We start from the raw sequence: 27,423 nt of genomic DNA, 5'->3' as shown, positions 1-27,423 counted from the left end.
GCAAGGTAAGTTCATTTCGCAAAAGGAGGGCTGTAAATCGTTTTGATGATCCTTTTCAATCAGTTAAACGTATTGTGCCTTGAATTTTAGCTTGTTAACATTATCTGTGGTGTCGGGTGTCATTTTTCATGACAAACCGAATACTGAAGGGGACGGTGTATGAACGGGATTTATAAATATCTGCTCCCTAAATACGTGCTTTTGTGCTTATCTCCGGGCAGACAGATCCCCCAGCCTCGATGTGGATCGCATAGCCCTGTAACAGAAGGCCATTACCATCATCCGATTGGGTAGCAGAGGCTGGAGATCGGAGGGCGGGGTGATCCATACCTAAGGATCCGGCTGAGGAGCGCTGTAGTACGGCGAGCCGGAGCTGCACGTCGGAGCGCTTCCTGGAAAGGAGGCGTCTGACGCTTCTCGTTAACGGAGTCTTAAGTAAAATAAAAATGCAATGTAAAGCAACCAAACGGGTTCACCATGTCTGCCGTCTGTCCGGGGTTTATAAGGTAAGAGTGTTCCATGAAGTCATTGTGCATTGATTTCCATTCGCGTAGACAAAAGGACGATTGGGTGTGATTTAAAGGGGCGCAGTCAGCTGGTCCAGAAACGGCTCCCCTTGTTTCATCAAACGTCACTCCATTAGTGACACTGCAAGGGCTGCTTCATTCTTAATGTGAGGTTTTATTTTGCATAGATGAATTGTAGTTATAATCACTTTCGTCCTAAAATTCTCAGTTTTGAGACATGATCGAATACTGCACATCGCGATTTTTTTTCGTTTTTTAATATTGATGACAAAATATGTTTTGTGTAATATTTGGCATGAAGGGGCTTTTCGCCATGCCACGACACGTTCTCCTATGTGCCTGAAAGGGATACGGTGATAGAAAATAAAAACTAAACGGTCTTTCCCGGCTCTGAAGAATAAACTGTGGGACCGTTGTGCTTTTTAGAAAAGCTGGGTGTTTTGCACAAGACGACAGTTAATCCCGAATGTGCATTTTGGTGGCATAAATGTATTTAGTGTGGCTGTTCCTTGTGTCTTTATCTGCTGATTGGAGTGACAGTGAAAACGGGGAGTCGCGACTGCCAAGCCGGAGGCATGAGCGACGCCGCCCTGATTCCCTGTTCAACGTCCTTGCATTTCCCAAATACTGAGCAGCCCTTACTTTCTTTAAAGCATAGTGAAGCAGTTTATCATCGTTGAATTTTTTGCTGGTTAGCTTTTTAAGTGTAAGTGTGTGTGTGTGTGTTCATAAACCTTTTTCCACAATCGGATATTATAACAAAAGCAGTTGGGATATTAGTGGCCTAATGTATTTGGGTTCCTGTTCATTGTTCATGTTGCAAGATACGGGCGAAGTTCTGTCTTGGTTTTACTCAGATGTCGTGCATCTGGTTTTTCACCAGGGTGCCGACCTGTGACCGAGAGGTCTTTGGTTCGAATCCCAGGAAGGACATCATAGTGTAACATTGAATACAGTACTAAACCACTATAGTAAAACACAGTCTGCTGCACCATAACCACAAATTATAAGCCACAAAACACTAACAACAATCATTTTTACCCCCTCCCCTTGTTCAAGCAGAATGAAGAGTGGCAGTGAGTTCCCCACCCAAAGCCAGCACTAGCTAGTAGCCCTGAACCAGTGGAGCCGAAGGTGACTTGAGGTGAAATGGCTGAGCCTGACCTCAGCATAGAGCAGGTGGAGCCCGCAGATCCTGATAGCCCACAGACCGACTCGCTGTCGAGGTCCGAGGCCGCGGCGTGCCCAACGGAGGAGGACACGGGGACTGCCACGCGGAGGAAGAGGAGGAAGAAGGAGCCCCGGCCCGAGTCCATAATCGTATACCGCTCCGAGGTGGAGAGGGTCCCCACAGAGGAGCAGGGTGGGGAGGAAGGGGCCGAGAAGAGCTCAGAGGAGGGCGCTAAATTTCTCACCACATCCAGTGAGGAAGGTGAGCTGTCCGGGGCGGTGCCTGATTTTTCTGCTCCCTGGACTTGGTACGGCCCAAACTCCCATTAACAATTAGTTCGCCTTGCGTTGACTCCGTCTCTAGTGAAAACCTAATTAAAGCTGCTGCAAGACTCATTACAGGGAATTTCTTGCTTTTTGAAGACGCTAACAGAAATGGTCCTCCTTCCCCTAACGTCTGATATAGAGCTTAGTCCTACAGATAATTTGTTTGGTGAAAACCTTCTGTAAATGGCTGGGCCCGCAGGTCACCTCCAGCTAAAGGTTCAGGGATAGATGCCTGTGCTTGCAGACAGGCTGCCCGCATCCTTTAAGCTGCTATTATGCATCCAGCCATTCATACATTCTCCTTAAATGGTCATCCAGTGCAGGATCGCAGTGAGCCTGGAGCCTGCCCAGGAAGGACAGGGGACACCCTGGAAGGGGAAGCAGTCTGCCACAGGAAATACACACTCAGTCACCATAATCCATAATCCGAAAGGAACATGGGCCAGCAGTGGGAGGAACACATTCATCTTCCAGTACAAAGCCATTGTGCCACCTAGTATTATTACAATCGTAATCATTATTATGATCATTAAGTAGTAGTAATAGTTACTCAGCCATTACTGCACCAAGAGTAACTTAGTATTGCCTGGTATGAAATTTAAACGTTAGTATAATGACTTTGGTTCCTGTGCCGTTATATTATCTGACAGCTACAGTATTTTGTGCATCTATGCCCCTACGTACGTGGATGCTTTACATACCGCTTACATATATGAAGAAGCCTCCTGTCTCCCTTTTCCCAAGGTGGCTGGAGCGTGCCGCCCGACAGCCGCTATGTGACCCTCACCGGCACCATCACGCGGGGGAAGAAGAAAGGTCAGATGGTCGACATCCACGTGACGCTGACGGAGAAGGAGCTTCGCGAGCTGGCCAAGTCCAAAGAGCGCCTGGATGCCGAATGCGAGGGAGCCGGCGAGGCCAAGCCCTCCTGCAACCTGGGCCTCGGTCAGGGGCCCCACGTGTTGCTCTGGAGCCTGTCCTGCGCCCCTGTGGTCTTCCTCCTCTCCTTTGTCACCTCCTTCTACTACGGCACGCTCACCTGGTACAACGTCTTCCTGGTATACAACGAGGAGCGGACTTTCTGCCACAAGATCACCGTGTGCCCGTTCCTCATCATCTTCTACCCCGTGCTGATCATGGCCGTCTCGGTGTCACTGGCACTGTACTCCGCCGTGGTGCAGGTGTCCTGGGCCTTCGGCCGCTGGTGGCTAGCCGTGCGTGACCTGGAGAAGGGCTTCTGCGGCTGGGCGTGCGGGAAGCTGGGTCTGGAGGACTGCTCTCCCTACAGTGTGGTGGAGCTTCTGGACTCCGATACTCTGTCTGGGAGCGTTCAGGGAAAACCAACGGGAGAGAACCTGCAGACGACCTCCGTGTGACCGCGTGAACCAGTCTGGACATCTTAGGTGGAACTTAATATTTTTTTTTGTGTCCTAAGAGAATTTTTTTTTCTGCACTCTTCTCTGTCACCCCTGGTGGTGCATGCAGTCTGCAAAAAAGAATAACTTTCCGTTATTCAGAACCTGCACTGCTATCAGAACTTTAAGGGGGAACAGATCCTAAATATCTCCTCAAACTGCCTTCTCCATCTTTTGATATGGGTTCATTCATTGTTCTCCTCTGTTTCCGATGGCAACCATCACTGTCAGAAGGTGAGTCTGCGCTTCAGAATTTGAAAAGGGTAATTTTTTTTGTAACATTTCTCTGTCTCCTATGGAAATTAAGATAATGGTTTAATCATGATTTTATTAGGCCAATTGTAAGACTGATACTACCTGCGGTATTGTGTCACTGGGGCCCCTCCCCTCGACTTTCTGCTGAAAAAGGCCCCCGTGGATGCAGTCTCTGCTAACTGTTAGCCCCCATCGTTTTATTTAAGCTATTTATTTAACTTATTTCACTAGCCGGCTGGTGAAGGAGGGTCTTGGTTCTGGTTCTAGACAGGGACCCCAGTATAGCTTGGCCAGAACTCCCTCTCTCTCTCTCTCCCCCCCCATCCATGGAAATTGGAACCCGTTTTTGAGGTCGGACAATGTGCACATTCATTGGAAGTGACTGTCGGGCTTAGAGCAGAGGTGCACTTCTTCCGAGAGCGGAAACAGCACTGCATGTGTCACCCTCTCTATATCTGCATAGATCTTTTTTTGCTTTCATTCATAAAAGCACCTTTTTTACAGCGGGGATGGACCATGGCAATTAATCTGCCTAGTGACCCTGAATCCTCTGATACTCGTGTGTGTGTACATTTTTTTTTTCGTTGCTGTTTTCAAATAAGTTTACACTAAATGAGTTATAACTGTAATATCAGTCTGTTTGTGAAGGTCAATCATGTTTAATTTGCCATTATGCTCTTTGCGTCATAAATCTGTTTTTATTTGTGTATCGCTCACATTTCACCAATTTGTTCACGTATTTATTATGTATTTACAGACACGTGTAGCATCGTTCCATATGTTTTTCCCTTTTGAGTCTGTTGTCATATTAAATATGGTAAATTGTGGCTTTTCACGCTGCTGCACTGTGACCCATATCCTGATGGTTAGCTGGTGCAAACCGTTACACTCTGACTGCCACATGTTAACTGACAGTGTAAGACGCGTAATTGTGCGAACGAAACCCATTCTCTTCTGTTTGTGGCTGGGTGGACAACACCTGACACCTGTCATTTCCTATTGGTTTGTTTTATTGTTTAAACAAAGCCCACCAGCCAATCAGATGTGCAAATTGGCTTAACTATTACAGAGGATGGATACATGAAACACCAAGCACAAGGATGTTAAAGGATTTTAACTCATTAAAACAATTTAATGTTTCAGTTAACACTGCCTTAGACTGGATTTTCTTTTATATTTATTTGGCTGTATTTCATGAAATGTATGCTTGCAGAATCATAGTGATTAGCAGCAATGGACCAGCATGCATTTGTGTTTACCCATAATGCACAGTGTCCAGCAGCTTTTGTAAGACCTGCCCACTTGATGCATCGACACACATCTTTGCTTTGGGAATGACTATGTTGGTCATTCTTACCTGGGAATTTCCTGAGTCATTTTTTTTTTTATTAGTTATAGCTTTAGATTTGGTCTGGGTTTGAATTTGTATTAGAGGAGTTTTACTTTAAGCTGTTATTATTACCCAGAATGCAACATCTGCAGTTGGTGCTTGATTCTGTTTAAGTGTGATGTGATTCTGAGGTTGCTGTGTACACACAGCATTCACAACCGCACCAGATTCTGGTGCATATCAGCACAGTAGCTTTGAAATCTGTTCAAAATATTGGTTTAACATAGTTTGGCTTAACATTTACCATGAACAAGAACTGGCTAGTTACACCAAACCTCGTCTGTCTCTCTTCTGGAACATTCTATGGCACACGGTAGTCTCGGTTTAAGGTGGACCCATCCATGTACGTGAGATGGCAAGCATTACGCCGTCTGTGAAGGTGCTGAGTGCCCATATCTGCTTGTATCCTGGAAATATTTCCTTGGGTTCTGCTGTTTTTGAAATGTTTGCTTTATCTAATATTACCTTTGACTTTTTTCTTGTATCATTGACCCTGACTGGTCGCCTGGTGCTATATTCCTTCATCGTCAAGATAACATTTAGAAGGTCTAGGAATCCTAATATTTCATGCATTGTCCTTTAGTTTAACACTCTCTCCTGAGCCAACCCTGGGGACATAGAAGTGCACTGGTTGTCTTTCCACGATCTTCCTCATCTCTTCAGCCATCGTCATCTTCTGTAATCAGGACCAAATGCGGCATTTGGGAGGGGGGGGGACCTGGCTGCCCTTTCGTTTGCGTTCCTGAATCTCACTGTTTTCATGAAATCTACACTCCTCTGTATTCACAAAGCATTCCACTTTGTCGGATTACATTTTGATGCACTAGTTGTTATGTTTCTATACATTGAAAAGAGTTACAACACATTCTTTTTATGGTCATTGATCCAAAAATGTCTCATTTAATGATTCAGGAGCTCATACTGATGTGATGTCCGTGTTAAAGTTACAAGATGCAACCAGCTTATTAATTTGCAGCCAGCCCATCAATCTGATGTCAAGGTTACTTATAAAATATAGTCAGAGATCTCATTCTGAAGGAACATGTTTCTCTGATGTACTAAAGCAGTGGTCTCCAATATTTTTTACCGTGCAAGCCACATTTAGGAGGAAATTAATCTGGGGAGATACTCGTTTTGCCTCATTATCTTTCGCTGAATGGGAGGGGTCCTTCTTGGATGATGTTTTTGTACAATTGACTGGGAATGTCTCGGATTGACTGGTTTGGGAACAAACTAAACTTTGAGGAAGAAAACTTTAGCTGTAGTAAAGTGTCGGTCCGTCCATTTACCTTCCAACAGTGTAACTAGCAGAAGGTTTGCAGAACGTTCAGCTTATCCTGAAAAACTCGGGGCGCAAGGCAGGGCAAGCCTGCCAGAAGTGATGATTTAAAAGTGGTTCACTCGTGAGGAAAATGCTATTCTCTTACTATGATTTAAAATTAGTTTTAGCTATAAAAAACTGTACATAATGAGTTCAAGATTTCACAAAAAAAAAGTAAAGGAATGTGAGGTGGGGTCCCTGTTCACGACTTCAGGTGGAATTGTGGAATGTTCTCCGAGATGCAGAAATTCAGACTGGTGTGAGGAATTTAAAAAATATGTTTATTGTTTGTTATTGTTTGTTGTTCTTGCTGCCACTTAGCAGGGACATTGGAATTAAACATGGATTTACAAATGACTGCACACAGATTCATAGATTTGTCTTGGGCGTATTTCATTTGTAAAATTAAAATTCCTGTTCGCCTCCAAGGAGCCACACCACAGAAGTGTAAAAAAAAAATGGGTTATTTGAGATACCACAAAACTCTGTATTAATATCATTGTTTTTATTGAACATATACCTGAAGCCTGAGGTTAAAAAATTACTTGATCCCTTCAGGGACCAAGAGAATTATTAGAACACCTTGCACATAATACTCATGCGTGTTGTTTTGTGTCGGTTCGTCCGATGTCCAGACTCCATTACATTTTGCGAAACATTAAAACAAGTGTCTGCAGGAAACATGCCTTTTTCGTGACTAGTACCTTTCAGTGCATGAATACATTTTACACTTTTAAATGTTCAAATCCTGAATCCAGACAGCAGTGATTTCAGGTCTGCTGTACGGTTTCTACATTTTGACTTTCTCCATTTTCACAATTTTGTATGGATATGTTCACTTTAGCCCCAAACAAACGTTGAAAGTTAAAAGGACTGTTTTTATGCTGCGTTATGGTTTCCCTGCCAGCTCTCTGGGATGTGCAGGGTACAGATTTCTCAGAATAAAGCTGATTTGTGACTGACTGAACTGAGCCAGATGCAGTCCTCTCTGCCCAAACCCTCCCACCAAACAGACTTTGCCTACAACATCCGGACCACTTCATCATAACCACTAATCACCAGCCAGTCTACCCACGACTAACGGACTGTAATAGGTACCTTACAATTAAAAATTTTATACCGTACAGCCATATTTTCCCAGCAGCTTTGGGAATATCGTTTCCTGCATTGGCTTATTTGGAATTTTCTTCATTTCCTCAGGAAAATCTACCTTTAAGCACTTGTGAAAATGCAATACACTACGTAAGTGAACAGATTTAAAGACACTGCGTGACTATTTTGGCAGTAAGCTGCCATTTTTATTACACTGGTCTGAAACTTGAAGATGGCATAAAAACCTAAATCCAGAGCGGACTTTCCGGTCCAGACTGGAACATTTAAAAATGTGTAAATCTGGAAAGAAAAAACAAAAAGATACATACACACACCTCTTGCACTTTAGCACCTTAAAGGAAATACATTTTTTTTTTAATTAATCCCATGAAGATAAAAAAAGTGACTGACTGTAACATAATCATATCACGATATGACGCTCAGAAAACATTGGCTGGATATTTTTTGTTTCTAGAACTTTCTTCTTGCAATTCCTGCCCTGGTTTCTCCCCCTCTCCTTCACACTAACATACCCATCGGATGAAACGTTCGAAGAAGCTTGGCTTGGAGAGTGCCGCGTAGTTGTGGCCCCTGAAAATGGCCGACCTGTCGCCCAAGGCGAGCTTCAGTAGGACGGCATCGTCCACATCACTGCCGAGCGCCACTACGGTGGGCACTACGTCCTGCTTCCGCATGCTGCTGAGAGCCTCGTCCAGGCCCTCGGTGGATGTGTAGCCGTCGGTGATGAAGACGAAGGAGAGCTCGGCATTGCGCCGAACTTGCTGGACCCGCTGGTGTGAGATGATGTGGTCGATGGCGTATGTGATGGCGGCGCTTACGTTCGAGGAGGAATCCATATAGGTCATGCGGCTGAGGGAATCTGCGATCTCGTCGGCGTCGCGCATCAGCCGGAAGACGGCACGTTGCGTGCGATCATCGCCGTAGTGCACCAGGGCCAGGCGGGCGTGCATCTCATCCGTGTCACCGTGCGCCAGCACTAGCCGGCGTGCCACACTCTCCAAGAACTCGCGCACCTTCCGGAAGTCCTCCTGGTCCATCCGCTCCGAGCCATCCAGCATGAAGACGAGGTCAACGGGGCGCTGGATGCAGATGGCCACAGATGGTTCTGAGGGGATAAAGCCCAACTTAGTTTCATGGCACTGATGACCAACTCTGGCAATCGCTAAAGATCGGGAGCAAACTCTACTGAAGTCCACCGAAGACCAGGTCAAGACTGCCATCTGCATTCGAGCAGACAGCTGAAAATCTCTAATTGTCTCATCTGTTTATCGATCGGCTCAAATAACAGCCTCGTGATCCCGAAGTCTTCATGGTCTTTCGATGTGCGAAATAATCGGGCTGCAGAAAATTTGCTCGACAATTTATTGCTCGAAACTTTACAAGAGAGGTGCAGGAAAGAAAATGGCACGAACACATGAAAAGTTTGCAGTAGCATGTTTCACAGTACAAGGAACTGGAAACGTGGCTTCGACAGTCGTTTTCCTGGGGCGATATGGCACACGACTGTAACTTACAGCATGTACTATGGGAGATACGCTGCTGCACTTAAAGATCCTTACAAAACCGTCCAAACATATACAGAGTTCAGCTTCACTTCTGGCCTCAAAATATTCTTTACAGCTTTACATTATATTAGGAACAATTTATGTTTATTTATCACAATATATTTATTTATTTATAACCAATATATAAATATATAATTATGTTTATATATCCAATATAACGCTCATCATCTGACCTCAGACAAAAGTGGTTCATTTAAAGGGATTTTCTTAATTTCATCTAGTTCTCACTAACAGCGAATTACTGACCATATGTGGTACAACAAGAGTGAGCTTATGTTTACCTCGTTTAATGATATTTTGATATTGGCCAAACAGAGCTGAAAACCATTTCTGAATGGCCACAGACTCCAGGGCTGAGTCTGGACGTCTTAATGGACCTTCCGAAAACCCAAGACCAGAAGGTTCTTGGTATTTCCTTGAAATGTAATGACCTTCACATCAATGACATTTTCCTGTAGCAGTTTTCCATGCGAAGTGTTCATACACATCATTGCTATGTCAGCAGTATTATAAACCAGAAGGTTTATAATACCGTCGGACCACTGGAAGCTGAGGGCGCCTGCAGGACAGATCTGGTAATAAATGATCATTCGCCAGGCACCACAGGCCAAGAGATGGTGGGTACAGTATATGGGCATTTGGGAATATGCAACATCAGCTCCTACGGTTGAATTCACATTAATCCATTACTCTTCATATGATATGCAGTTGGGCATGCAACTCATGCTTGCAGTCCATGCTTCTCCAGGTGTGTTTGTCTTAAGCTGGCCCAGAGAAAATATACTAAGGTTATTTCATGGGGGGGGGGGGGGAGGGGGGAGGTAGGGCGGAAAGGAGGCTCTGTGAGGGCTTTCTGACTTGGCTTGGTCTGTCCGTCTAACACAATCCCAGCGCTTTGTCCGGGTCGCCCTTGATGTCGGTGTACACCGCCCTGAACGACTCAATGAACAGCTTGATCCACTGCTCCCTCTCCTCCCCCGAGGCAAACTTGGCGCGTTCCGCAGTGTAAGCCAGGGTGGCCACGGCCAAGGGGTACTGCTGCTCGTCCTTCCGGGAGCGGAGCAGATGAGAGACGCCACGGACCGTGGTGGGGACGAGGTTGCCGAACCCCTCCTCTGACACGGCTTCGAACGGCAGGTAGCCGTTCCGAGGGGGGGCCACATCTGAAAGTGAGCGGCAAGAACAATAGTGTAAAACGTGTCCCTCAGGAAGGCCATTTGACCGCGCACTCCGTTCTGGGACACGTCGCGGGCAAGGGGCAATGGCAGTAGGGATCAGGGCACTTAGGGAGGTGGGCTCGTCACCCGGAGATTGTGGGTGTGATCCGCAGGAGGGGCTGAGACATGTAACCATTAACTAACCAGGTAAACAGAAGCTGCTGTGTAAACTGGGCCAAAGTTTCAGTTGATCTGGAGTTAGTGAAGTGATCAGCTGCCCGATACCATATATGGAAAAACAGCATGAGACTGCATTTCTGACGTTTGCCTGCGATGTGAGGTAAACAAGGCGCATCAGTGAAGCAGAAATGCACCATGCAGCCATCATTGCACACGAATGGGTGACTTCACTGTGGTCCGTAAGCTGACAACATGCACAAGTTTAAAAACGAAGGGATCTGTCCCTTTGTATATTATGTTTACATATGATTTTATATTTGAATCTTCCACAGGATCCAGGCTGTCAACAGCATCCAGCAACACGTGGGTCTGAACTCAGTAATACAACATGTTTTAGTAACTGTCCTCCATCCCTCATCTCATTCCTCAGGTTCCATTTATTCTGATAATTATCCAACAAATTATCAAAGCTGTCCTATATATATAATATTTACCTGACGATATTAATGATAATAATGAGCCGCATTTATGTAGTTTTTAAAAATACCTTAAGCGATTTATATTTTTTGGAAGTATAAGTCACCCTGAACCCCCGAAGTCAGACACTCATCGTTATACATGGCAGCCATTTTGTATTAGAATAGTCCTAACATTCTGCCATTTTGTGTGAGGAGGGGAGGAATTATGAAGTCACTGGATATTCGGTTTTCTGACTATGTCTGGACACCAGGGTTCACACCTCTAGTCTTCCCAAAAGTGAAAGTGAAACCCTCCTCCGTACTGTGTCCACTTCCCTGTGTCGACGTTCTGTCACCTCTTAACAGGACACCCTGGAGACACTAGAGGAATCGATTATATTGTCTCTAACATGTCTTTTCTGCCCCCCCCCCCCCCCCCCCAGATTTCGGTCACCTTTAATTCTATTTTACAATTGACTGTCGGAAACCCTGCCTCATCCCAGCCTAGGCCAATCATATCCCAAGCACTTATTGACCCTCTTTCATGACAGAATCTCATAGGTTCTCCAGCACACATGTGGCGAGGGTACCGGGGCATGATAGAACATCCCCCCACTGCATGAAATTGGAAGACCGTCTGTGCCTCAGAGCCCCCCAAGCTTAAGATGACTCCTTGAAGATGGAGAGGCCCCGTATGGGCAGTGACTGCTTGTTTTTGATACCAAGTACGAGCCTTTACTATCACAGAATTCTCCTGTGCGTTTCTTAGCGGGCACTTGATTTAACCCATCGCTACTTTTAACTGCAAGAAGAAGTGATTCCTAGGGCGGTGTAACCATCTATGAGAAACCTTTCTGTGGAGAGACCCCCATGAAGACTGGCCTAGTGATCCACATGTGAAGGCCTTCAGACTGATCGGAGCATAGATGGGGGTTTCTCGGCTTTCATATTCTCCGTTCCGGAACACAGCTGTACAGCTCAGGCTGCAGAACCTAAACTAAACTAGCTAAAGTAACCAAAGTAATCTCATGGCTCCCCCAGAAAGGCGACATGCATCCATCAGTCTTACCTGTTTTGCATGGCAGGTCAGGACACACAATTTGAGGATCTAGGACGGAAAAATATATTATATTTTAAGTTACATATAGCATAGTGGTAGCTAAGTGGCTAGCAGTCTCCAAGGCTGTCAGATTCATTCTGTGGGTTATGTATATATTACATTGTGGGAACTTAATGGGTCCCCATAATGTGATAAAGCCTGTTATTTTGATGTTGTGGGGACCGATCTTTTGGTCCCAACAAGGGGAAACTCAAATTTACAAACATCTGTGAATGCAATCAAAAAACGACAGGGTGGGGGTTAAGGCTGTCATTACTGGGATTAGGGTTTTGTCCCACAAATGACTTCGGAGTCCCCACAAAGACATGAATAAAACATGTATGTGTGCTTTTGGTTTTCTCTAGGTACTCTGATTTCTACCCACAGTCCAAACCCTTAGTCAAGTAATAAACAGTAATGGAGTACAGTAATCTCCCCCCCCCCAAGCAAGTACATGTTGAACTGGTGGTGAAAATGGATAGATAAGCTATACAAATATCTCATTATACCTCAATAAATACATATTCCAGATTTTTTGGAATGCTGTTTGGGGAAGTTTCACTATCTGAATAATGGCCCTATTATATTTAAGCTCTACATGGTTGTACAAACTATGGCAATAAGCCACCACGGGTTTCAACATCTTAGAAATAGTGGTAAACCAAATGATAGAAGAACTAGCTTTTTATTTCAGGACTGAATGGAATAACCTGATTTGTTCACAGAGGTCATGGAACGAAGGTGTTTGGCTGGAGGTTTCTGAGGTGTCTGTGATAGCTCAGGAACCGTGAGAAGCTTCTCACCAGGACAAAGCGTGTTCTCCATCTGGTCAATGAAGCTTTCGGCCAACAGCTCAGTGAAGTTGTGCAAGCGGCTGACCCGGTTTGGTCTGTGGCAAGCGATGGAGCCCAGCGTCTCAGGCACCTCCGTCTGATTAAAGGTGTCGCTGATTCCAATGGCGTTGACGTCTATGAGGGGATCATTGCAGAGGTACTGTAGATTGCTGTCATCATCGCGGGGGTCATAGCGGCCGTCTGTGATCACCACCGCCATCACTCTGGCCTTGGCGCGACGGCTGCCTCGGATCAGCTGCTCATAGGCGAACTTCAGAGCAGATGCCGTCCAGGTACCGCCGGCAATCCATTCTAGCTTCTTCACTTCCTCTTTGAATGCGGACAAGGAGTTGACTCGCGCATCATCGAGTCGGATGGCCTGGAAGGTACCGTTGTGGCTGAACTGTACCACACCCACACGGACACCTAACAGGGATCGACAGGAAGACAAGGGAGGGACACAAGTGAAGAAGATACATGCATGGTACTTGTAGAAATGTACACATGGAACCAGACTCGGAGCCTCACCCTTGCTGGAGCTGGGGTCCTTTTCAATGGAGCCCAGTCTGCTAAGGGTGTTGATGACAAATTTTTTCTCCAAGTTGAAGTTGGACAGCCCCACACTTTCGGAGCTGTCGATCACAAAGACAATGTCCGCGGCCCCACAGTGCTTCTCGCAGTCTGGGAAGGGGCAGAAATACTGTCGTCTTGAGGACCTCAGCTGTCCGTTCACTTCATGTGTCTTTCCAGCAGCGCCATTCAAATTAGTCTGCGCTGGATTCAGAGGCATGAGCCTAGCAGTGATACTCACCGCAGCATCCACACGTCTCTCTCACGTAGGACATGACGTCACATTCCTGAAAAAGAGTCAAGCCTATTTATTAGTACGAGATTCGCTAAGTGTTGCTTGACTGTAATCTTTATAAAATCTAAAAAGCTTGAGGCATGAAGCTTTTTACGTACATTAAGCCCCGGTTCACCATCTGGTCCAGGATCTCCCTGGAAGTAAGTGGAAGTCCATCACATCAGAGGAACACATGGTGTGTGAACATGATGTTGGCATATTGGTTGCTAGAAGCGTGCCATGTACACTGTGCCATAAGGTGCCCACAGTCAGCTCTTACTTAAGAGTGCTTTATTTTATCATAAGCAATTCTCTAAATCAATAGAAAAACTGGGGAAATTTAAACTTTCAGTGTCCCTTTTGCAGCCTGCAGGACTTACATCGCCACCAGGATCACCTCTAGGTCCCCTTGGCCCAGGTTCTCCATTAGGACCAGGCTCACCCTAGAAAATAGCAGTGGAGATTTTCAGGATGGGGGGGGGGGGGGCACTCTCGCAGAAACCCTTCTTCCACTGTAATTTCCCATTTCAAATTTCTTAGTAGGTGCAAATTCCGACAGGTGGCCATGCCTCGTCCTATAGTGAGGCCACTCACCGGTGCTCCAAGTGGTCCCTTCACTCCAGGTTCTCCCTTTTGACCACATTCTCCACGGCTTCCCCTGAGTCCTGGCTTTCCCTTCTCCCCTCGATCTCCCTGAATGCATCAAAACCTCAACTGTTACTCCAGTGGGGTAGATTTGACCAGCCCCTTACCCTCCTGTCATTCATGCATTTATTAATACAATGAAACATGAGATTCAATGGCCTCACACGATAACACTAATGGACTAGAGTATTCAGCAAATTTGCCTGGAAGTCTAGCATTCCATCGAACATTAATCAACTAAAACAAGTGCTAACGATCTTACCGATGTTCCCCTTGGTCCAGGATAACTGTAGCCAGGTCTTCCGGAGTCACCCTAAAAAAACAGTATTACTGTAAGTAGCCATTAGACATTTACACACTGAGTCCATTTGTATTTATGACCCAAGATAATAACTGTACTCTGATTCTACCTTTGGTCCTTCTAGGCCAGGTTCTCCCCTAGGTCCAGGGTCACCTTGTTCTCCACGGGAACCCTGAGAATGAGAAGACAGTTACATACATTTATTCTAAAAACAGACAACAATATCTTAGATGTCAAAATCATTGTGCTACGACAATGAAAAACCTATTAAAATGTCTTAGCGTTAGTTTCTAACTTTAAGCATTCTTGGGGAGAGCCTGATCTTCATCGGCATCAACATCGGTCCCCATGCATAGTGTCATAGACATGACACTCACCAGAGATGTTTTTTTTTCTTGTCATTAAGAAATTGTTTACACTAGCTTTGTTTGAGCTTTTGTCAGAGTTCCCATTCTCTAGCTGGTTCCTTACATTTCTCCCAGATACTCCTGGCTCCCCTGAGGGACCTCTTGGTCCTGGAAGCCCATTATCCCCCTGTGAAAGACAAAATTCAAATTCTCAAAAAAAAAAATCAGTTCGCCACAGTCGGAGAAGCTACCGTTAGACATGGGTGTTCAAACCCTCCCAGCAGTCCTCCATCCATATTTATGGTGCACTGGAGACTTGCAGAAATATATTTGTTATATATTCTGATGTGTTAAGGCCCATAGGTACAAAGCCTGTAAGTCATAAAAGGTGACGTTCGGCTTCCTATTGCTTAGTCATAGGGTGACCTGCTGCCTCTCTCTTTATTCCTCTTCTGCACATGTAGGTTGTTGGGTCCCACCAGTCATATACTTGGTACTAGGCTAGCACAGCTCCAAATCGCTCCCTCCTACTCGCCCACCCCCCGGCCCCTTAGACCCCCCCAGGCTGCCACTTCTTACCTTGGCTCCCTTGTTTCCCGTTTCACCCTGAAGGCCTCTCGGCCCCTCGGGCCCCCCTTCACCCTGGGAAATGAGAGATCCAAACGGGTCAGTTTAATGTTAGAGACGTGCCCCTGTGCAGTGCCCAGGGAAACCCCAGCCGTAAGGTACACATACAATCTTCAGCAAAGGCACATTACCGTTGTCAGATGCCCAAAGGCTATTTGGGATATCAGAGCCTCCCCCAATATTTTATTTTAAGCTACCAACTGGGGATAGGGGGCTGGCGATGCCAACGGCGAGGGTGGCAGGTGGTGGTGACAGTACATTCTGCTGTACTGTTCCATTTGGCCAACATGTACTGACAAGCAGGATTTCATGATTGGTATTTTACTGGTATATTCTGCCGAATTTCTATGTTCCTATGTATTAACCTCACAATTACTTCTTAACTATTTACAAAGTGAAGATCCTTGTTATATTTGATATTTCCCTACTGATGGCAATATATTAAGTAAAAGACTATTTCCCGATTAATTCTGTTTGCACTCCGATCTGAAACTGCAGCATACGTCCGAAATGCAAATTCCAACAAATTCAAGGCACAATGCTGCCACCATCTGGCGAGGGGCTAAAATGTAACACACGTCTTCTGTCACTGCGCTTCACTGGGCTTCACTGGGCTTCACTGTGAAACGTAAAGCACTCCGTAAAGAGTGCTTCTTGCTCACTTCCACTGACAGCCCTGTAGAGGCCACTTCAGAAAGACCCCAACCCAGCTGTCGTGCTCAAACGATGGAATTCAGCATAGGTTACTCTAGATTTTTCTTCTGGGGGTGCAAGGTGAAAGGGCCCAAGCAGTCATTTATTACAGGCTACACCAAAATGAGCTACATGTAAAAAATAGCAAATATATTTACAGTTAATTATTATACATCAACATGCCGGATACAAGCCACATTTTCAAATATAACTTTACAATATAATTTACTTATATTGATGTCAATATATTCGGATTGCATTTTCATCTGACCAGTAGGGGGTGCAATTGCACCCCCTGCACCCCCGAGTAAAATCACTATGTAATGAGCCAAAATAAGGCCTCATGAACCATTTGTGGTATTTTGTGACCTCACTAGATGATGCTCTTCGCCTTGCTTTGGGACATACTTTGAGCCCTTTTTTTGAACAGACAGCACCATCTAGTGGGGTCAAAAAATACAGCAGATGGTTAATGAAGCGCAGTCTGGCCTTCACCAGACCAATGCAACGCAGGGAGATCTACGAAACTCCCAGCCAGTTTTCACACATTCATTTGAGTTAATCTTATTCAACTGAAAATGTGTTTTGCTTACCTTTTCCCCTTTGGGACCTGGACGGCCTTGTGTCCCTTTAGGCCCTGAGTTACCCCTTCTACCCTAATGAGAACACATGGATAAAAATGAGCTCCGGCTGCATTTAATACGTTTGTAATCTGAGTATAATATTTTAAAACATTAATTTTGAAAAAGCATATTTTAAAAGCCATCATACAGGTTCTCCTTTAGGTCCAGGATCTCCAGGTGTTCCCTAAAAAAAAGACGTCAGCCATAGTTACTAGCAGAAGGACATCTGCGCGCCATCGAAGTCAATGATTAAATAACAGTGGTGGCCTGTATTGACTAAAAGACCAGTTGAGGACTTGGGTGCTCACTTTAGTTCCTTTATCTCCAGGTTGGCCAGGTTGTCCTGAAGTTCCCCTCTCAGCCTGTGGCAGAGCGACACTTGTGTCAACAATAGCGATGCTTTCAAACCTGATTTGTTGTTCATGACTTGCCCCGCAGAAATCCCAGTATCAGCATGGGAGATGCATCGAAAAAGTCTATATATATGTATGTATACAAACGCAATAATCATAAATATACATTTAATATTACACTTTCTAATGTACCTTTTGTCCAGGGTCTCCTGCTGGACCAGGAGGTCCTGATCGCCCAGGACGGCCACGGTCTCCCTGAAAAAAAAATTATGTTCAATTTATTATTTATTATTATGTTCATTAAACACACCAACCAAAAAGATTAGAGCCCTCAATACATATTTACACATGCTTCCTTTTCATACCTGACAGTCCACCAAGCTACGCTACTTCAGAATGAGACTCTGACGGAGACATCTCTGACACAGAGATGCTGGATTGTCGTCAAACCTTTTCTCCGACGCTTCCAGGTGGTCCATCAGCACCCACATCGCCAAAGTAGCCTCGAGGTCCCTGTGAAAGGTACAACAAACTTGAGGGCTTCAAGCAAATATAATAAATGGATAACATGCAACAAACACTTAGTGTACACACTGCCTTCAAGCAAATATAATAAATGGATAACATGCAACAAACACTTAGTGTACACACTGCCTTCAAGCAAATATAACAAATGGATAACATGCAATAAACACTTTATGTATACACCGGCTTCAAGCAAATATAATAAATGGACAATATGCAACAAAAATTTTGCATACACACCGTGTTCAAGCAAATATAATAAATGGATAACATGCAACAAACACTTTGTGTACACACCGGTTCTCCTGGGTCCCCTTTACAACCGGGAGCTCCAATGCGCCCAGGTTTACCCTGTACAGGGAAAAACAACACGATACAGTCATATTATCTCCTAGGAGTAACCAGAGCTCTGATACAGAGGACTGATCTAGGAAAAAGTTGAACAAAGTATGAACATGCACATTAACGTTTCACCTTTTGTCCATCAGTTCCATTCAATCCTGAGTCTCCAGCCACACCCTAATTAGTGGAAAGATATTTCAAAAATTAAACATCAATTTCCAGTTCTGGAGCACTTGCTGAGTTACTAAAGACTTACTAAAGACTTACTGGCCCAATAATAAAATCATGTTTAGGCGACCTTAAAACATTATGATGGGTTTACCTTACTGCCTTGAAATCCCAATTCACCCTATAATATAAAAAAAGATAAAACATTAAGTTATTACTATACAAGGACTTTTCCATTGTGATCAGCATTGTTGGTGTCCGTAGGCATTTTCACATTTGCCTTGCATCACGCCCAGTGGGTTTTGCACATGCTTCTATGGGTCATGGGGAACTCGGTGCTCCCTGAGCTGAATCTGATCTTATGCCAGCTCGGCCTGCCCGAAGCGCTCCTACATCTTCTCCTACAAACATGCTCATCAGTTGGACTAAAGAATCAATAATAAAAACCTGTTTTGATTGTCCGAATGTGGGAATGTGTGCAGACTGCCTTATTTCTTAGGGTCCTCCGATACACTCTTGTGATTGTAATAAGCTAATACTATCTCTGGACAGATGGGTGTTGGCCTACATTAAATGTGCCCTAAAGTTTTATTTGACATATAAGAACATCCATTACCTTGTCACCTTTAGGACCAGTGCTACCCTAAAACACAGAAAAAAAAGAGTTGATACATGAAAATTAGATATATTTCGTGAAATTATTAATGGATATGGTTTCTGAGGTTTAAGGCGAAGACCATCTGCTAACCTTTGGTCCAGGGTATCCAATAGGACCTTCTATACCAGGGTCACCCTATTGGATACATGATGAGAAATCAGAAGGCAGGAATTATCCTAATCAACATGGGCCACTGAAAATGTCAGCCATAATGCTCTAAAACATTTTCCATTGGCTTAGGCGCCCAGACGGTCTACCTGTCGACCTTTATCACCCTTGGGACCAGGGTCACCAGTGGTTCCTTTAGCTCCCTGAAATCAACACATCAACAAAAACACAAAGCTTAGGACCAGGATCCCAGTACCACTTACTGGAAAAGGTGCACTCTTTTCAAAACATACTTACTTTTTGACCTCTGTGACCTTTCGGACCAGGAGGACCCACATTCTCCAAGCATCTTAATTTGTAGCACTAGACAATTTATGGGCAGAAGGAAGAACACAGACGGAATGGCGTGAAAATCACCAGGCAGTCATGCAGGTGCTTCAATTCTCTATGTCTTGTGGCAGAATATAAGTGCATGTAGCTTCTTGAATAAATCCCTTAGATGCACACCATTGTATGTCAGTTTATTAATATCTTCCATGTCCTGAAACTTATATTTTTCAGAGGTTTTATTTCTGAATATTGCATCATAATGTGGGAGCCAGATCTGTTCATGACAGCGTCACTGTACACCTGATTGTCACCGAGGGTGACTTTGTATCACTATGATCGTCACTATTACATAAATTCTCTTTTTTTTACATGACATGCGCTACAGCCTCGCTGGGGAGCGAGGTGTTCCCGTTCCCATCATGCATCTTACCTGCTCAAAGGCTTTATGTTTCTGTTGAGAGAAAAGAACAAAGCACACCACAGTATTCAGTTGGGGGGGGGGGGGCAGTAGTGGGTGATCGGTAACCTATGCTCACACCAGACTGACTCCAGTATAACACTAAACACAAGAGCCAAACACAGCTACGTTATTCCAGTGTTTTCATCCAAATTTGAACCCGAATGCAGGAATCTATGTTGCACCAAAATGCTTGTGATAACCCCACATTGGCTTTAAAGAAACCTTTCCACATAGTTTACTCAACCAGACAACGCCGGCATCCTTCGTTACAATAATAACAGGTCCGCCAAGAGCAGCATTTCAGAAAAGGAACCCTAAAAACACACCGTCACATAAACAATTCAAAGACTCTTGGCATTTTTTTTCCAGAAGTGTTCAAATAAATAGTTCCACTTTAATGGTCTTCCATGGGTAAGTATCAAACAAATAACAGACATAACCAAAAATGAGTATCGTTCAAAACTATGAAAAAAGAACAATGGGATTAAGAGAATCTGATTGTTTTTTAAGTTGTACTATTTATTATTGCATTAACTTATTATTTGTTATTCTACTCCATTATTGTATTTTAAACTTGTCGCGGCATCTCTAGGAGTCACAAGACACCTCTCATCATATGAATACCTGAGTATACGACAATGACAAGAAAGTTGAATTTAATTGAATTTGTTCATGACTCTTACTAACATCAGAATTATCTTACATTTCAGCATAATTTAACGTCTGTGCATATAAACATTCATTTCACATAGATATAAACGTACCTTCATTCATTGTTTCGTACCGTATAAGCATGTTGTATTGGTCTATTTGCAAAGTAAGCCACTAAAAAAGTATATATGGATTCTTACCATTTTTTTGATGATGGTGTCACTAACTTGAGTGGCAATACGGCCGTCGGAAGTGACCGCCACGTAACGGTCACGGTACAGCTCCACGGGGCTGCTTGCGATTTCCCTCATTCCATTCTCTTCCACGTTCTTCGTGGCTGCTACAGAAAACAGCTGAATCTTATGGTCCTTCGCACGCTCAGCTGCCGCCTTGATCCCGTTACAGGGGTTGGCCGTGACGTGCCCGTCCGTAATGACCACAGCAAACTGTACTGTGTTGTTTGCCCTCTTGCTGGACATAATGCTGGTCATTCTGTCTAGGGCACAATCGATGTGGGTGCCTTTCCCCAGGTAGTCGATACGTGAAAGCCTCGAGATGAATTCTTCTTTGGTGGTGATGTCGCTGATGATCTCCTGTTTCTCGGAGAAATGTAGACCTCCCACTGACCACGTCATCTGCACCGAACCCCTGTAATCTTCGTCTGAGAGCTTTCTGACGAAATCTGTCACAAATTCTTGGATCATATTAACCAGTCTTCCGGGGGGGCGCTCCAGCAGAGCAATAGTCTCAGAGGTGTCAATGACAAAGTACAAATTGATGGGGCATTCAGTACTTCCTGCACTTTCTGTGGAAGAAGAGAAGAGGCAAAATGACAGACAGTCTGATACCCTTAGCTCACCATGAACACTGGAACTAACTGTATAATCCTATACAGAAAAAAAACTATTCAATCCCTACAATGGCTTACTAGCCTCCACCCTATACTACATATCCTGCCGTATTTCTGTTTGTCCGTCAGTTCGGCCTCCACCTTACACTGTATATCCTGCCTTATTCATGTCTGCCGGTGCATCTGACCTCCACCTTACACAGTATATCCTGCCTTATTCATGTCTGCCGGTGCATCTGACCTCCACCTTACACTGTATATCCTGCCTTATTCCTGTCTGCCGGTGCGTCTGACCTCCACCTTACACTGTATATCCTGCCTTATTCCTGTCTGCCGGTGCGTCTGACCTCCACCTTACACTGTATATCCTGCCTTATTCATGTCTGCCTGTGCGTCTGACCTCCACCTTACACAGTATATCCTGCCTTATTCATGTCTGCCGGTGCATCTGACCTCCACCTTACACTGTATATCCTGCCTTATTCATATCTGCCGGTACGTCTGGCCTCCACCTTACACTGTATATCCTGCCTTATTCCTGTCTGCCGGTGCATCTGGCCTCCACCTTACACTGTATATCCTGCCTTATTCCTGTCTGCCGGTGCGTCTGGCCTCCACCTTACACTGTATATCCTGCCTTACTCCTGTCTGCCGGTGCGTCTGGCCTCCACCTTACACTGTATATCCTGCCTTATTCCTGTCTGCCGGTGCATCTGACCTCCACCTTACACTGTATATCCTGCCTTATTCCTGTCTGCCGGTGCGTCTGGCCTCCACCTTACACTGTATATCCTGCCTTATTCATGTCTGCCGGTGCGTCTGACCTCCACCTTACACTGTAAATCCTGCCTTATTCATGTCTGCCGGTGCGTCTGACCTCCACCTTACACTGTAAATCCTGCCTTATTCATGTCTGCCGGTGCGTCTGACCTCCACCTTACACTGTAAATCCTGCCTTATTCATGTCTGCCGGTGCGTCTGACCTCCACCTTACACTGTATATCCTGCCTTATTCATGTCTGCCGGTGCGTCTGACCTCCACCTTACACTGTAAATCCTGCCTTATTCATGTCTGCCGGTGCGTCTGGCCTCCACCTTACACTGTATATTCTGCCTTATTCATGTCTGCCGGTGCGTCTGACCTCCACCTTACACTGTAAATCCTGCCTTATTCCTGTCTGCTGGTGCATCTGACCTCCACCTTACACTGTATATCCTGCCTTATTCCTGTCTGCCGGTGCATCTAGCCTCCACCCTGTACAGTATACCCTGCCTTTTTCCACATACCTTTTAGGTTATTCCATGTTCCTAGTAGGATGTGTGAAACTTAATGCAAGTTTCACACATTACTCCAAAATGGTAAAATACATTTACCTGAAGAAACTCATATAATGGCATTCTATACATTTTACTCATATTCACCTTTGCGCATGAAAATACAGCCATTGAATTTACAGCAACAACTTGAAGCAACAAATAGATATCACTTCCCTATCTGTGCATTGCATTGTAAGAAGGTATAATGAAGTTTCAGTCACAATACCATCACAATCCCCTTTAACCACACTTGTGCTCAACACAGATTTAAGGCATCGCAAGACCATTACTCACCAAAGCATTGTGGTGCAGACAGCCCATGTACAGCCAATGTCATCAAGAGGCACAAAGAGATGGCTATGTGCTGCATTTTATCTCATCTGACCTGCAGCAAAACAGGGTTGCATTAAGTTGACAAATAGCAAAATACCTCTATTTGGGCACTAGGGAGTGCTAACGGAACCATCACAGGAACATCCTGATTCTTAATTATTTACTCCTAATTTTGTTATAATTTTGTTCTATATAAAAGAAAATGGAACCATATAAGTAAAGGACTTATAGATATTTATTTGCAGTTACTGTCCAAATTGTTAAAAAAAGGCCCATCAATCCTCAGAGTTACATAAGCTCAATAATACAAGTGAAGAGAAGTACTCTCTGCTTCATTGTTATTAAACACACACACACACACACACACACACACACACACACACACACACACACACACATACATATATATAAACAGTCAATCGCATTTCTGTGGCAGAAATTGAAGGAGAATGGCCATACTTGTTAAAGATAGCAGAAAGGGCACAAGTGCAAAAATAACAACTCAGTACAACAGCAATGCACAGAATGGCTCTTCTAAAGGTACAACTCCTCTACCATTGAAACGATTCCGAATGCCAATGTCGGTCATACCCAGTACTAGTTAGGTGCAACTAACATGGCGCTTTTCCACTTCCACCAGGAACTACGCCGAACCCGATCCTGATGGTTTTTCCTTTGCAAAGTATGCCAGCTGTACTCGACCCATATCCATGCTGAGTTTGCAAGGCCAAAAGCGAGACCAAACCGATCTGCGTCGTCACCACCTGACTGGTCGAAATGCACGGAGATACTAGTGTTCTGCGCGAGGATTGTCTGGTGGAAGAAAGGGAATGTCCTATATAACATGATGCATTCCCAAAAACTCAAAATTTGAAAATTACTGTCGCTTTTTAAACCTCGCCTTTACCGAGCCGACCCGTCCGCAGTGGAAAACCGGAACGAGCTGGAACCGCTCTGTAACTAATCTCTTCGCGGTACGGTTCGTATGCGGGTCGGTTCCTGCATGCCAGTGGAATAGCGCCAATAAAGTTCCAATGTGTGTATAAACAAGTGATAACGCACAAAAACCATTGGCGACCTCTGGTGGCCATTGGTGTCCACATTCGTTCAAGAGGCAAGTTTCTAATTTGTTATAAAATACCGCGGCTATGAGGACATTTTTTTGTTTTATCTGAAGATTTTAAACACTTCGCTATATTACAATATCTCCTCCACCAAATATTTGGAAAAAATACACTGACTTCACTTTATCACAGTTCATCTTTGTGTCGGTCTATTCATCTAAGCCATTCAGTTCGGCTGCTCACGTAGAATTCAATAATTCCAAAATAATGAAATCCACTTATATTATAAAAATAACCTGCTTGTTGTTTTGCTCTATAAATCCCTAAACTATACGTAGCCATGGTTTTGCATTGACAAAAAGATTCAGTTAAAGCAGCATTTTAACAGAACTGAACCCCGCACACCTCTCCTAAGAACGAACTAACGCTTGAAGATCGTACATGGTTCTGTTTAAACCCCTTATAATAGGAAAGTTTTTGGCTATGGAATAAGAAGTACAGGAAGAAAATGTCCCGTGCCCCGCCATCTTGTCTTTTAGTATTTGTTTGATTGCTTCATTTTCTTTAATTCTTTCTTAAGTATCACACACATCACACACAAGCGCGTTCCTATTTTTCTTGCACGTATTGTCGCACCTCGGTGGCATTCAAAAGTGATCACGTTTAAGGTAAGGTGGCTACAAACCTTCTGTGATGCATCGCCATCATATAGGCAACTCACACACATATATTACCATTAGTACAAACGTGAAATTATTTCAAGGGCACTTTAAAAAACGGGAAATTCAAAGTTGATAGTTATAATGATGATTTGTCAAGCGATTTTGATTTTTCTATGATGTACAATTACAGGAAAAAAGAGGAACTAATGCTCTTTATTGGCAATTAAGTAATCTGCAGCATACTGCTACTAATTGTACAGCAACGCCTATATTTACCGTGGTATTAGAATTTGACTGATTAGATTTCAGAATACAGAAATCGAGAAATACATTTGCAAGTAACATTGCATTTTTTTCAGCAAAAAAGAAAAAATCACTTATAAACTATATTTCCGAAGAATACATCAACATTAAACATATGGGAAAAGATGAAAACAACTTAATACACAAATAACTCCGATACCAGACATATGTTTTAATTATTTATAAGAATAAAACCTCCATATACTGCCAGATCCATTAAAAACGTTTTTATATTCCTCTTATCACCCTTTAGACTTGAAGTGTTATAAAAAAAACAAGATTGAATTATTCATAAAGTTAAAGTTGTAGCATAGCCCATCACTTGCTTTCAAAATGCAAAAAAAGATTGCAAAAAAGAACCAATGAAAAATCTACTACAGATGTCACACATCATATTTTCCAGCAGACTGTAAATATCACATGCAAAGCAAAGTTACATTTCAAAATAAAAAGTTAAAGAACGCGTTTACCTGCAACTGATAAAGAGAAAGAGAAGTTTCCAATCAGCAAGTTGGATACTAACTAGGTTTATACATTCCTACAAAAAAGGGAATTAAGTGGAAAGTCCAGAAAAACGGAGTCAAGAAGTGGCAGGAGCGTCTAGCAGCAAGACCCTCTTTGCGCCTCTCCGACAGACTAAACTTTGCTTAGAGGTAGATCCTCCTCCCAAAATTTCCCAATTTTTAACGACGTTAGATTTGGATATTCCGATTCTCCCCACAAGGCGGCGCCGTGTACCCGCGTCTTTCATAGACATTCGTAATCATCAGTAATGCATGTATTAATCGCAAATGAAGCCGTAAGAAGAACCTCCCGAAGAGTTTAAACGTGCTAAAGCATGTCTCGTACACAGTTTAAATGTTTAAAACTGTAATATGGGGAAGTAAAGAAGAAACCGAATAGACCTTATGGATCGTTTTGTCAAAAATAACTTAACGCCTCACAGAGATGACTGGGAACACATCTTTGTTAGTATGCACGACTTTGGGAAACAAGTTTGTCTGACAGGATATTGAAACCATATGCATAAGCACTGAGGTCTGTGCAACAACAAAGAAGGAAAATTAGCTTGTTTGCGAGGAAGAGGCTGAAGACTCGCTGAGGGCACTTGTTAGTCCCCTATACTGTAATTGACTCGTGCACGGAAAGCCGCGCAGCACCTTATAGCCAGGTGTCTGGCCGGCGCTCCATCCCGCATTGCTGTGATTCCCCAGTTTATGGGGCTGCATATCGTTCTCCACACACAGTGGGATGTGTCATCAGTACAAAGGAGCTCCACTGTTCTAGGTACTTGGAAAAGGGTGGCGGTGAACCAAGACCTTTCTGTGTTTACGTCCTGTTGCTTAACAGCTGATTTTTTTCCAAAACAAACAACTTTAAATTGCATTAACACATTTCTACAGCTGGAGGTTTTTTTATTACAGTTTATTCAGGTTACGTACAGCAGCGCCAGTGTTGGGCTCATAATCTGTCTTCCAGTTACAAATGAACCGTACCCACAAACAATCCATACGTCTTGTTGTGTTTAGGAGAAGTTCTTGAGCAATTCAAGTCCCTGAAGTTCTGCTTACTAACAATAAACTTCCTTTTGATATTTGTATCTCAGAAAAGACCAGAGGTAAACAAATGGATCCTTCCAATGTGTTGTGGTGACTCTTGAGAATGTGGTTCCCAGCCCCTGTAGATATTTTTATTCGCTGCATGTATTAATTTTAATAGGAGTTCCCCATTAATGTAGTTAAGAAAAGTCTGATCATACAAACCCGATGGTCAGCTGGGAATAGTGACTTTACACAAAGAATGTCAACGTCTAGAATAGAAAATGACATCGCCCAGGACATCAGCTCGACTTGCAAAGAATACAGAGAAAGTATATTTAGTTTTCCAGTTGTAAGAGCAATATGTCCATGGCCCTAAGAGAACACAGTACAAAACAGGCCATTGTAAAATGCCAGTCCCCACTGACTCAGAGCAGGAATTATTTTCCATATTACTGAGTCATCAAAGGAAAAACAGAGACCAACGGGAATGTCTGATTAATAAACTCCATACTACTCCATGCCTAATATTTGTGCATCAAATAAGCAACGGTATATTCCAGTGAGCATTAGATTAAATCCCTGAGTTTGCTTAAGCATGTAAAACATATAAAACCCTAATAGCTCTAACGGAGAATGCGGGCGGTAAGATTGTAAAAATCTGCCCTTTGGTAAAGAAAACTGCCTTCTTCACTGGAAACACTGCTCTCCGTCTTTTTCTTTGTTAATATTTCAATTTGCTATAATTTTAACTGTACGTTTTGTTCGTCAGATTCCTGCCTGATGCAGTAAGAACACGTGGGATAAGGTTCTCTACATCGGGTTCCATTCCAAACACGAGTGTACAGTGATTCTGTGGAGGCCTAAGAAA

General features: G+C 43.8%; 2 protein-coding genes across 4 annotated transcripts; one reads left to right on the top strand and one right to left on the bottom strand.

Annotated features, from left to right (window-relative positions):
- The first annotated feature begins 120 nt into the window (after window positions 1-120).
- tmem169b (transmembrane protein 169b) lies at window positions 121-4,841 on the top strand. Of its 2 annotated transcripts, XM_049001745.1 has the most exons (3): window positions 121-506; window positions 1,590-1,959; window positions 2,769-4,841. In XM_049001745.1, exons 2-3 carry the CDS (start codon window positions 1,677-1,679, stop codon window positions 3,398-3,400), a joined length of 915 nt encoding a protein of 304 aa, XP_048857702.1. In that variant the 5' UTR covers window positions 121-506; window positions 1,590-1,676; the 3' UTR covers window positions 3,401-4,841. The 2 variants fall into 2 exon arrangements, with proteins under 2 accessions (XP_048857702.1, XP_048857703.1); XM_049001746.1 differs by having other exon boundaries at window positions 121-1,959.
- Window positions 4,842-6,895: 2,054 nt separating this feature from the next.
- On the bottom strand, window positions 6,896-25,668 carry col6a2 (collagen, type VI, alpha 2). 2 transcript variants are annotated; one of them, XM_049001741.1, is made up of 28 exons: window positions 25,485-25,667; window positions 22,947-23,037; window positions 20,686-21,290; window positions 19,805-19,825; window positions 19,342-19,407; window positions 19,194-19,247; window positions 19,027-19,071; window positions 18,895-18,921; window positions 18,433-18,459; window positions 18,243-18,287; window positions 18,066-18,119; window positions 17,694-17,756; window positions 17,436-17,498; window positions 17,199-17,252; window positions 17,039-17,074; window positions 16,861-16,923; window positions 15,527-15,589; window positions 15,072-15,134; window positions 14,710-14,772; window positions 14,562-14,612; window positions 14,249-14,347; window positions 14,035-14,097; window positions 13,774-13,809; window positions 13,622-13,667; window positions 13,339-13,491; window positions 12,781-13,236; window positions 11,948-11,986; window positions 6,896-8,623 (listed from the first exon to the last, which is right to left on the bottom strand). In XM_049001741.1, exons 2-28 carry the CDS (start codon window positions 23,020-23,022, stop codon window positions 8,022-8,024), a joined length of 3,033 nt encoding a protein of 1,010 aa, XP_048857698.1. In that variant the 5' UTR covers window positions 23,023-23,037; window positions 25,485-25,667; the 3' UTR covers window positions 6,896-8,021. The 2 variants fall into 2 exon arrangements, with proteins under 2 accessions (XP_048857698.1, XP_048857699.1); XM_049001742.1 differs by lacking the exon at window positions 6,896-8,623 and adding an exon at window positions 8,867-10,246 and having other exon boundaries at window positions 25,485-25,668.
- Between the last annotated feature and the right edge of the window lie 1,755 nt (window positions 25,669-27,423).

Source organism: Brienomyrus brachyistius, unplaced genomic scaffold, assembly GCF_023856365.1.
Source record: "Brienomyrus brachyistius isolate T26 unplaced genomic scaffold, BBRACH_0.4 scaffold62, whole genome shotgun sequence".
NCBI classification, from domain to species: Eukaryota; Metazoa; Chordata; class Actinopteri; order Osteoglossiformes; family Mormyridae; genus Brienomyrus; species Brienomyrus brachyistius.
This window is presented reverse-complemented; position numbering and strand designations above follow the sequence as displayed.

What these genes read in the sequence shown, in the direction of transcription:
- tmem169b (XM_049001745.1), top strand. Translation starts at nt 1,677, where the DNA reads ATGGCTGAGCCTGACCTCAGCATAGAGCAGGTGGAGCCCGCAGATCCT. An exon ending in CACCACATCCAGTGAGGAAG is followed by an intron (nt 1,960 to 2,768) that starts GTGAGCTGTCCG and finishes CCTTTTCCCAAG; the next exon opens with GTGGCTGGAGCGTGCCGCCC.
- col6a2 (XM_049001741.1), bottom strand. Translation starts at nt 23,022, where the DNA reads ATGCAGCACATAGCCATCTCTTTGTGCCTCTTGATGACATTGGCTGTA. An exon ending in AACATAAAGCCTTTGAGCAG is followed by an intron (nt 19,408 to 19,804) that starts GTAAGATGCATG and finishes TAAATTGTCTAG; the next exon opens with TGCTACAAATTAAGATGCTT. An exon ending in GAGGTGATCCTGGTGGCGAT is followed by an intron (nt 13,810 to 14,034) that starts GTAAGTCCTGCA and finishes ACTTACTTCCAG; the next exon opens with GGAGATCCTGGACCAGATGG.